This window comes from Cibotium barometz, chromosome 7 (genome assembly GCF_041138505.1).
Source record: "Cibotium barometz isolate CiBa-2024 chromosome 7, ASM4113850v1, whole genome shotgun sequence".
Lineage (NCBI taxonomy): Eukaryota > Viridiplantae > Streptophyta > Polypodiopsida > Cyatheales > Cibotiaceae > Cibotium > Cibotium barometz.
This window is the reverse complement of record NC_141052.1, coordinates 55092832-55104205: the sequence shown is the minus strand read 5'-3', so window position 1 is coordinate 55104205 and position 11374 is coordinate 55092832. Positions and strand designations below refer to the sequence as shown.

The 11374-nt window shown below is 43.7% G+C and overlaps 1 protein-coding gene across 1 annotated transcript; it reads left to right on the top strand.

Moving 5' to 3' along the window:
* Positions 1 to 4744: 4744 nt before the first annotated feature.
* Positions 4745 to 10795, top strand: LOC147637197 (kinesin-like protein KIN-7A). Its single transcript, XM_086800816.1, has 14 exons — positions 4745 to 5170; positions 5696 to 5785; positions 5909 to 6009; positions 6134 to 6247; positions 6350 to 6431; positions 6541 to 6608; positions 6730 to 6795; positions 6906 to 7030; positions 7122 to 7326; positions 8030 to 8173; positions 8270 to 8374; positions 8462 to 9481; positions 9614 to 9954; positions 10191 to 10795. Exons 1-14 carry the CDS (start codon positions 4948 to 4950, stop codon positions 10519 to 10521), a joined length of 3015 nt encoding a protein of 1004 aa, XP_086656942.1. The 5' UTR covers positions 4745 to 4947; the 3' UTR covers positions 10522 to 10795.
* The last annotated feature ends 579 nt before the right edge of the window (positions 10796 to 11374 follow it).

Sequence of the window (11374 nt, the reverse complement as noted above, 5' to 3'; positions counted from 1 at the left end):
GATCCTGCTTTAAAGAAACTAATCCTCCATGAAGCTCATGATAGTCCTACTGCGGGACACCCAGGCTATGCAAAAACATTAAATGCCGTAAGAAGGAGCTTTCATTAGGCAGGCTTGAAAAATGATGTCCTTCGGTACTTGAAGCAATGTCTCTCATGCCAAAGGATCAAAGCTGAAAGGGCCAAGATGCCTGGGAAACTTCAACCCTTGGATATTCCCCAAAGAAAGTGGGAGTGCATTAGTATGGATTTTGTCACAAGTCTCCTCAAGAGGATATGACTCCATTTTGGTAGTAGTGGACTCACTTACCAAAGTAGCTCACCTTATACCAGCAAAGAAGACCTTCAAAGCTTCTGATGTTGCTCGAATATTCATCAAGGAAGTCCTCAAACTTCATGGTCTCCCAAAAAGGATAGTAAGTGACCGGGATTCTGACTTCACTTCAAAGTTATGGCAGTCCTTATTTCAAGCCCTGGGAACTTAACTTTGCTTTAGCACAGCTTATCATCCAGAGACCAATGGCCAGACTGAGAGAGTCAATCAAGTAATTGAAGACATTCTCAGAGCATATTGTGGACGGGAGCCAAGAAGGTGGATTCAATACCTTCCTCTGGTAGAATTTGCCTACAATGCATCTTATCTCATCAGAGCATAGGAATGTCACCATTCAAAGCACTCTATGGGCAAGAATGCTTGTCTCCTCTAAATTTCTCTGATCCGACCATAAGAGTTGAGGCATCCAGGAAAATGCTCGAAGAGATGGAAGAACAAACCAAGGCAATCCAAAAGGATATTAAAGCTGCCCAAGATCGACAAAAGCATTATGCTGACACCAAGAGGTCTGAAAGGATCTTCAAGGAAGGAGACAAAGTTCTTCTACGAGTGCGACCCAAACGAAGTTCTCTATCATTTGGGAAATATAAGAAACTCAGCCCTAGGTATTGTGGTCCCTATACAGTTATCAAGTGTCTAGGTAAAAGTGCCTATAAACTCCAACTCCTAGCCCATATCAAAGTCCACAATGTATTTCATGTAAGTTTGTTAAAACCTTATGTACCTAGTCTCGATCATATTCTTGATGATGAACGAGTTGTAATCCCTACTCAAGGAGTCCTTGAATTACAGCCCAGTAGCATCATAGATTCTAGGGAAAGGCAACTCCGAAATAGAACTCTTGTAGAACATTTAGTACAGTAGAAGAGGATGCAACTTGGGAAGATGAAGCTACACTCTTAAAGGATTATCCCCAATTCATGACGAGATGAGGACATCTCGATTTCTTTAAGGGGGATAGGATGTAACATACCCATCTTCACTAATAAAGAAATGTCCATGTAATAGATAAATTTATGAGTTTTTATGGTATAAAAATCAATGATTTTATTAAATGAGTCATTACAACTTAGAATCTTCAAATTCTGAGCCCAAATTTGGAATCTGCGCGCGATTTTACCCTAATGTAAGATTTTAGAGCATCCAAAACGGACACCGGATCAAGCTTATACGCAAATTTCAGTCCTTTTTAGTTAAAAAAGCGACGACCTTTAAACCTTAATAAATGCACGACCGAGCGTCTGATTGACGAACGGTCTAAACCCCAACGACCAGGAGAACCTCTCGGACAAAAAAAATTCGCCCCTCAGGGTGGTCTGGCACGTAAATTAAGGCCGACATCCCAAATTTGAGGACCCCGTCCCAAAATTTGGACCGTACACACTAGGGTGCCCATACGATGGCCGCACAAGAACCAAAGGACGACCGCCCACTGTGTGGTCCACACGTACCGCTACGTGGACACCCATGCTCTCCCAGACCAGATAAGGTACATGCGTACCACTCCTTTCCCTGTTAACCGACATCGTACCTTTTCCCCAGAGCCATGCAGGCCACTGATCCACAGCCTTTGCTGGTACACTGTCCTTTCATCCTTGCTTTGCGCAGCGCCCGTACCCATACTCCACAGTTATATAAACCCCCCCCGTCGGGGTGCTCCATGGGCAACACGCATTTTTGCGTAGCCTATGCTCTACTGTGCTGCCATTCGTACCGCCGCCCGTCCTTGTGCGGTGTACTTGCTGTACTACAGCCGCCCCTTTGCAGCCACCCCTCTCACACCCCCTCATTTGCCCCTTTTCAGATAAGGCAATTTTCCTCTATCCTCCTCTTGCTAGGAGGCAGTGTCCTTAACTCTTCTCCCCCCCCTCGTGTGAAGAGACTTACAGTAGCCCTCAGCCCTTCTCCCCTTTTGCAAAACGTTTTTAAGGACATCCCACAATTCCCCCCCCATTTGTGTGGACTTTAATAAGAGGTTTTAGCCTTAAGAGAGAGTTTATGTGCTGTGGTCTTTTGCTCATACGGTGAGCAAACGATCTCAGAATTGAGATCTGACTGAAGCGTTTTGACCGCGACAACAAGCCCTACAAGACGACATCCAAGATGGCCCCTTCCCAAAAACGTCAGAATATTACGTCGAGAGGAGCGCGCAACAACGAGATTAGGGAAGATGCTCCGATGCGGCTCCAACCCTCCTCCCTTTACAAGCTCCTCAAGGAAATGGTGGCCAAGTTAGTTTGATTATCTTTTAAAGAAGGGTTTTTTTTATTAGTGTTAATAAACGTGTAACTTTTTCTTTTTAAATAATGACAAAAATTGTGAAGTTACGAATTGTGATGCTGTATTCAATAAATTGCATTGAAATTATTATCTTTAAAGAGTGCAAGTTTTTCTTGACTTCAACGCTAACTCCGTTCTGTGCTTGTGTAGCCGGGCGGCGTCATTAGCAAAGCCCGGGAATGACCCAAGGTATCCCTCATACCTTTGGGAGAATAAGGTTCGCCGATTGAGGCGAGAGATTATGATGCTGCCTAGTTCTGAGGGCCCAGGCTAGTGCGGTAAATAAGCCCACCCTAGTGTGCAGACATCCCTCTGAGGGGCGGGAGGATCGAGCGATGGAGCCTGAGAGGCGACAAGCTGGCTTGAGTTCTCGCCAGCGAAGACCGATGATGAGGTGTATGGTCCCGTAGGGTTTTGCCCAGCATGTAGAGGCTGGAAGGCCGAATTCTAGATGATCGGCAGTATAAAGGAAAAGAATAAGAGAGCCGGTTTGTTTGGCTTATATGAAATTGATTCATGTATAAACTTTTTTATAAATCTTGTCTTTGGCATTATTGTACTGTGGAAAAAGGCTGTTTTAACAAACCTTGTGTGAAAAGGGCCTTAATTAAGAAATATGTTTATTTATGTCAAACAGTGTGGTAGGATTAATTAGAAAACAAATTGACGCGTGAGTAAGGTAGAAAGTGGGAGGATGGAATGCCCTGACGGCACCATCCTACGGACGGGTGGACCCGATTAGTCGGGTAGCTTTCCAACAGATTAAGTGAAAGCCCTGCGCTAGATAAATAGGTTCTTGGGCAACTCTATTCTAGAAGACTAGGCCAGCGGCGGCGGCGGCGGCGGCTGTGCGGCTGTGCCTTGCATGGATGAGGAAAAAAGCATTGCCTCTAGAAATCAAGTCTAGTAGTTGCCCAATTTATGATCAATTACCCTATGGGTGATTTGATTTTTAGAAGATCACGCTCCCCCTGCGGGATAGGACTAGGTCTTACCTATGAATCGTATCCTTGAATCTCTACATGGTCAAGGTGTCGATAAATAGGAAATTTTCTCCAAGTTAAGACTTAGTGGACTATCTTAAGTGTTTCCCCTATTTTAGAAGGGGGCAACCTTACATAAACAGTGTGATATGTGATGGTCAATAAGGGTCCTCTGCCCTGGGTTGTCCCCCAAAACTATGTATTGTTTTTTACTTTGATATGAAGTATTCACACCCCGTTCAGAGTAAGAGGGGGGTGACGAGTGATGATTCTCACTACCGGTCGCAAGCTGACTGAGTAGTCATTGACACACGGGAGGTGTTGGTCAGTTGGACTAGATCTTTGCAGTATTGCGGTGGAGGGGGGATCGGTTTACTCCTTGCGTATTGGCTCTCACGCTCTTTGCTTTGAGGGGGGATGCTGGAGAAATCATAGTCAAAGAGTGTGTTCTAGTGTGTACTAGGAAGTAGTTTATGAGTCTTTGTGTGAGAGAGTGCCACATGTCACTTTGGGAGTTATCCCACAGGCATATGGTACTTGAGTGTGTGTGTTCACTCTATAAGAGTGATGTACTTTCTTGTGTGTCACATCAATCAAATCAAGGTATCTTGGTCTACATGTAAGTACTTGTTCATTGCTTTCATTTCCTTTCATTTCATACCGTGACCTTCCTGCAAGTTGTAAGTGGCACGTGTAAAGAGGTTTGGGCCAAAAAAATTAGTCACATGGAGGGGGCCATTTGTCTCTCTTTAATGTTTCAGACTGCTAGACTCTCACCTAACTTTGATTGAAATTTAAAATTCGAATTCTTAAGAAGAGAATTAGGAGACCCCTAAAAATATGGACACGTGGCAACTCAAAATCCTTCTCCCGTTCAGTCTCAAGCCTGCAGCCTTAGCACCACCAATGTGAAGCCGGAGGATAAATCCACCAAGGCAAAAACGAGCTTGCTCGTTTCTGACCTTGGCTCGGAAAACAAAAACAGAGTCTTTTGCGGGACACACCTCTTTATTAGGGTGGGCAAGGACCAAATGCTGTTAAGGCCGTCTCATGTGAACACTGAAGCGTTGAGGGTGCCGCATTTTGACTCGGCGAGGTAGCCGTTGATCAAACGTTTGAAAAAGAAACCCCCAAAAAACAATCAGTTCAATTCCCCTCATGACGTGATTTTCCGCCATAGCCAGGCCGAGCTTTTTACGTGCAGATCTCGAAGCTCCGCGCAACCAACATTTTCTGTGCAGATCCGCCATAGCCAAGAAGTCCTTAAAGTGTCTAGGGTTTCTGTACAGTTTCTAGAGGTTCCGCCATAGCCAACAAGGCATTGGAGGTTTTATTTCGCGGGGAGGACAACATGCACACTTCCACGGCAACGGCGAGCTCAGACGCCGGACTCCAGGCTCCTCCAGCTCTGCGACGCCGCGAGAAGATTTTGGTCACCGTCCGCGTTAGGCCTCTCAGCTCCCGCGAGACTTCGCAGCACGATTCCTCCGCCTGGGACTGTATCGACTCCAAAACCATCGTCTTCAAGCTGCCACAGCCGGATCGCTCTCCGCACCCCAAATCTTACACGTTCGGTAGGCAGGTTTCTGTGCAGTTACTAGGGTTATCTACGCCGTGTCTAAGGATGTCCAGGTTTTCTATGCGGTGCCTAACTAAGCATTTCCATGCTTTCTATGCAGTTTTTAAGCCAGGGTTTTTCTCTACAGTTTTTATGGCTTCTGTGGAGTTAAGGTCTTTTGAATCGGTTTCTCCGGTTTCTGTGTATTTTCTAGGGTTTCTTTGCAGTTAATTGGGCGGTACATAAGCTTTTCTGCATCTATAACGCCACCTACTCTTACATTTTTTTTTTGGATGGATGCCTTCTCATGTACTCTTACCTGCACCATACATGCATCAACGAGGGTTTGTCTCCTTGTCTGACAACCTTCACTTTCAGTTCCTTTACACCTGAGAAAATTGCCCTCAATTAGCCTATTTGTACTCAACACCTTCCAATTCTGTTGCTTTCGTTCTACAACATGCATATTCTAGGGTTTTTGGTCTCTGCTTAATCTTCTGAGACATGAGGGGACCTTATTTGTGCTCAATTTGCTCTGCAGATCGTGTTTTTGGTCCAGAATCTGTAACACAGCATGTGTACGAGGAAGGAGCCAGGGATGTTGCCCTCTCCGCTCTCACAGGACTAAATGGTAATGGAGACAAAACGAGCCCACATTCTTTGTGAATTCATCTAATGCATATGTCTCCTCACAAACAAAGCAAATCATCCTAGCTGGTGCATTTTTGGCCTGAAATTTGATATCTGACTGCAGCTACAATCTTTGCATATGGACAAACTAGCAGCGGCAAGACCTTTACAATTAGAGGCATTACAGAAAATGCAATCCAAGACATCTTCGCCTTCATTGAGCAGGCAAACAAGATGCCTTTTCCAACAGAGCTAGCTTGCTTATGAATTCGTCTGTCAAGACTTGTTTGCCAATGTATCCTGTTTGTGTGACTGATGAAAGAAAAGGTTTGTTGTGATTCCGGTCCAGCATAGGGATAGGAACTTTGTCTTGAAGGTCTCGGCCCTTGAGATTTATAATGAAGTGGTTAGAGACTTGCTGAACACAGACAGTGGTCCTCTTAGACTTATGGATGACCCCGAGGTATACTGTAAATACCTCTCTTTTAAGTCTAGTTGTTCACAAGCTGATGCAAAATTTCAAGGTTTTTTTTCAATGTAGTGAAGCCATGCCATTCTAATACAGAAAGGAACAGTTGTGGAAAGACTGGTTGAAGATATCGTGAAAGACAGCAACCACTTGAAACAAATCCTGTCAGTTGTCGAAGGTTATATAGGCTTACTCAAGACGTTCTTGTTTTCTGTCAATCTGACTCATCAGAATATGAGCTAAATGTGGATATACTTTCTCTTGTCATTTCTATGTGCCCTTTGCAGCTCAAAGACAGGTCGGAGAAACCATGCTAAATGATACAAGCTCAAGGTCACATCAGATCATAAGATTGGTGAGTTTCTATGCCTTAACCTAAACTCTATTACGCTTTCTATCAAGAGTTAAAATCTCCAGAGTTACAGCACATCTAAATTTCTGCTAGAACCTGACACCGCCCAGTGCTTGATTTGCAGACAGTGGAGAGCTTTCCTCAAGGTTTGACAGAAGGAGGTTTGGTAAACTCCCTTGTTGCGAGCTTAGTAAGTCCCTCAGAGACTCTTGGTGCATTTGTCAAAGTCTGAAGACTAGATATATCATGCCTGGCTGGCTTCTACAGGTCAATCTTAACACACATTGTGGTTTTACACAGAACTTTGTGGATTTAGCAGGAAGTGAGCGTGCATCACAAACACATTCAGAAGGAACCAGGCTAAAGGAAGGCTGTCATATTAATAGAAGCTTGCTCACACTTACCACTATCATTCGAAAACTTAGGTTATGTTCTTAACTTACTAAGAGCTTTGAGGGATTGGTGTGTTTCTCTGAATGGGAAGCTCAATATACACATCATTATTTCTTGATGCAGTGGCCAGGGTAGAGCAAAGTGTGGGCACCTCCCATACAGAGATTCAAAGCTTACTCGCATCTTGCAAAACTCTCTTGGAGGAAATGCACGTACTGCAATCATTTGCACTATGAGCCCAGCACAGATTCATGTTGAACAATCGAGAAATACTTTGTTTTTTGCTACTCAAGCCAAGGAGGTCACCAATACCGCCCAGGTTAACATGGTAAAGTCCAAATGGAGTCTTCTCCTCATCACTGCTGTAAATAGAATATGATAAGTATGTAGATGTATGATATCCCAAATTTAGCCAATCATACTTAGGGTATCATATAGCTAAGATTTAAGTTGCATGTAAAGCCCCTCCTCTCCTATTTTTGTAAGGATGCCACACATAAGCATTAAAAGGAGAAGCCCCAGTTTATTTTTTCAGTGAGTGGATTCTTCTCTAGTTGCAAGGTTTCGTACCTGCTCAGAGGCAGTGTGGTCTTCCAACCAGAAGGTATTACAACTTTGGGGTTGCAAAAAGGCCACAATACCAATGGGACCTGCCAGGATTTGAACTGGGGAGCTCCCCTGAAAGCCCAATTTCTGAACTGCAAAAGTTTATAAAAAGCCCGATTTCCAATTTCTCAACAAAAAGTTCAAAATTGAAGAAAAATTCCCAACTTTCCAGTAATACGAAAGCTCCAAAAGTGTGATTCCCAATTGTAGAGCAAGACTTGTTTGCAGGAGAAAATGCAAGGCAATTAATTAAGGTTTTTACTCAACCTAGATAACAAAACATACGTGCATACGTGATTTTTAGAGTGTTTTTCGGCCTGACATTTTTTAAGCTCGTCCTTTTCATGCAACTCCTTCCTTGCTTTGTGAGAATTCTCTACTTGAAGTTCCTTTGTAGTTGATCAATTTTTCCTTATGTGGAGCAGGTGACTTCAGACAAAGCTCTGGTGAAACAACTCCAAAAGGAGGTGGCTCGTTTAGAAGCAGAATTGCGGATTCCTGAGGCTGTAGTTGCATGTTCACCAGATACTGAAGCATTGTTGAATGAAAAGAATGCAGAAATTCAGCAGGTTAGTGGATGTAAGTGATGTCCAGGATGCCATGCAGGTAGTGGACTCAGTGGTAACAATAACCCTTTGTGAAACATACTTTTTTTGCTAGTGCAGTTGCGTGCTGAGATGAGAGAATTACACTTGCAACGAGATCGAGCACAAGTGCGATTAGATGAACTTCTGAAGAAAATTGCGGAAGAGGAAGCATCAAAGATTCTGGTACTCCCAATTGTGCACTCTGCCCAGCCATAGATTCTTGCTGTAACCTTTTGAATATAGCTGATTCTATGCTAATGTGCAATGTAGGAGCAAGGGAGCCCATTGCCATGCCCATGCTCACATTCATTATCACCTGTCGTACCTGAGAGCTGCACCAAAAGTATCAGTCAGCTGCAGAGTCCAAACAAAGAAGCGGTACCTAAGGACGAAGGAGGTCAATATACTCCGAAGCGGAGTCCATCTATGATGCGGCAATCTACCACTGCTTCTTTGATGCTTGTCCAGGAAATAAGGAAGCTGGAGCATCTGCAGGATGAGCTTGGTGAAGATGCCAGTCGGGCCTTGGAAGCTCTACAGAAGGAGGTGGAGTGTTTACGTCTAGCTCAAGCTGGCATGAACCAAGATGCTGCAGCAACCATTGCTAAACTTCAGGCAGAAATTCGCAACCTGCATTCTCTGAAAGCAACCAAAGTAGGCGAAGATGGGAGCTTTCCAGCCAGCAACTTTGTAGCAGGGAGCATAAGTACTTCTCTCAGAGAGGAAATCAACCGACTTCAAGTCATTGGAGATGCAGATCAAAATGTTGCTGATACCACAATTGCGACCTTGGAAGAGCAGCTTGAAAGTGTGCAGATGTCCATAGATAATCTGGTTCTTAACTCCAGAAGTCCAGCAGAGGAAGCATCACCAGCAAGAGTAAGGACTCCTTGCCGGAAAAAGCCCACCACTCCCCAATCGACTGGAGGCAGCAACCATAAACGAACCGTAGCAGTGGATTCCATATGCTCTCCCCGTGCTAGACGAATCCTGGCATTTGAAAACAATGAAAACAACCCACCAACTGCTAGAGATAATAGTAAATCCTCGATGGCCCCAGGAAACCAGAAACAAACACCGCTAAGGAAGAAACAAGATGCAGAAGCAGGTATGTCTTCCAAGGAGAGCACACCTAGGCATCAGAAAAGCAATTCACTGGACATTAAAAAAATGCAGAGCATGTTCAAGACAGCAGCTGAAGAGAACATTAGAAGCATAAGAGCTTATGTCACAGAACTCAAGGAAAGGGTAGCCAAGCTTCAGTATCAGAAACAGCTCTTGGTCTGCCAGGTGAGATGTTCATCCATGGCCAGCTTAGGATCATGCAGTCATTAGCTTTCAAGCGTTGATTGGTTTTATGGTGGTGGTTAGCTGATGTCAAACACTCTGATAGTGTGCTGAGCACTTTTTTTTTGTTTCAAGGTGTTGGAGCTGGAGGCAAGTGGAGGTACTGTTGAAGATGATGATGCTGACCTTGTTTGCATGGACAAAGGAACACCCCCTATTACACACTCCCTAGAAGGTTGGAAATCTCTGTTTCAAAAGCAGAGGATGCACATCGTGAAGCTATGGGATATCTGCCAAGTTTCCATAATCCATCGGTCTCAATTCTATTTACTCTTCAAAGGAGATCCTGCTGATGAGGTCTATATGGAAGTAGAGCTTCGAAGGCTGACATGGCTACAGGAGCATTTTACTCAGACATGCATTCTAAACCTGGATGGTGGATGCGAGGAAGACGAGTCAGCAAGTCTTGCAGCTAGGTAAGCAACTTCGCTTGGCCAAACTTTATGGATTGTCAAATGAATGTTGAGAATCATTGTCTTCATTGTCTCTATATTATTCTGCTGAATTGGTCCCTTGGTATGTTGATGCAATACTGTAGTGCTAAGAAATTGTTAACAACACAGTTTTTCAGAAATCGTATGTTCATTCAGCAATAACAGTCACATTTCTGATCGATGGGTTGTGTGATGCATTCTAATGATGGCTGGTGTAGTTGCCAAGCTTTGAGGAGGGAGAGGGAGCAGTTGGCAAAGAGGATGAGGGCACGGTTGACAGTAGAGGAGAGGGAGGAGATTTACCTGAAGTGGGGTGTTGCGTTGGACTCTAAGCAAAGGAAAATGCAGGTGGCTTACAAAGTGTGGACGGACACACAAGACTTATCTCACATCCAAGACAGTGCCGATCTGGTTGCTAGGGTTGTGGGCTTCTGGGAGCCTGGCAGAGCTGCTTCCAAAGAAATGTTCGAGCTTGCTTTTGCTCCTCCTAGCAGCAAGAGGCCATGGCTACTTGGGTGGAATTCCATTCTCAATAACCTCACCATATGAGAAAAGGCTGTATCTTGTATGTTATCTCTTCAGCAGTTTTTTTTCTTTTTGCCTTCATCTATTCACTTTCATAGCCTTAATCCCTTCAACGATTTGTTTATTCATATTCTCCTCAATAACCATGGGCATGGAAACCTTGCCTTGGACACAGAATCAGCATGGCAGACATATTGTTTCCAGATGTTTTCTGTGGCATGCATTTTGAGCAAGCCCCATGTGAAGTTTTCCATGTACATATTCACACAGCTTTGGGAAGTGTTAATGATTCTCTCTCATTGTACTTCTTGTTTGCTTCGCTTTCACCACTGTCCTCTCAAAACTGATTTTTGTCTATGCAAGTTTAATTCTCTTGTTTTAATTGTATGCAAAAATAGTAGACCATTCTTGATTGTGGAGAGTGGAATTTATGATTGGGGTGAAGAATTTCAAAGTGTTTTAGTAGTAGTATGTGTTGACAACAAAGCTTCTGCACTTGGCTTGGCTTCACAAACCACCAAACCACAGATGGACATAGTTTATGTATTTGGTCTTTATCAATAATTTTTGCATATTGAAGTGGGCCAAACCCTTTACTTCCGTGGACGGTTGTGATTGCATATTTGCCTGGACATTGCAAAAGAGTTCAGCTAATTGTAGAAGTTATGATGGTTATCGCTTTAGTATTTTTCTTAGCTACATTCTTACAAGTATTGTCATGTTTTTTTCTCTTTAGTATCCTTCTTGGCTACATTCTCACAAGTATTGTCATGTTTTTTTCTCTTTAGTATCCTTCTTGGCTACATTCTCACAAGTATTGTTGTGTTTTTTTCTCTTTAGTATCCTTCTTGGCTACAGAAGTCGTGTCGTTTCTCGT

Excerpts from the sequence above, each read along its gene's own strand:
- LOC147637197 (XM_086800816.1), top strand. The coding sequence starts at position 4,948 with ATGCACACTTCCACGGCAACGGCGAGCTCAGACGCCGGACTCCAGGCT. Across the intron at positions 6,248-6,349 it reads GACTTATGGATGACCCCGAG|AAAGGAACAGTTGTGGAAAG; the intron begins GTATACTGTAAA and ends ATTCTAATACAG. Across the intron at positions 7,031-7,121 it reads ACTATCATTCGAAAACTTAG|TGGCCAGGGTAGAGCAAAGT; the intron begins GTTATGTTCTTA and ends TTCTTGATGCAG.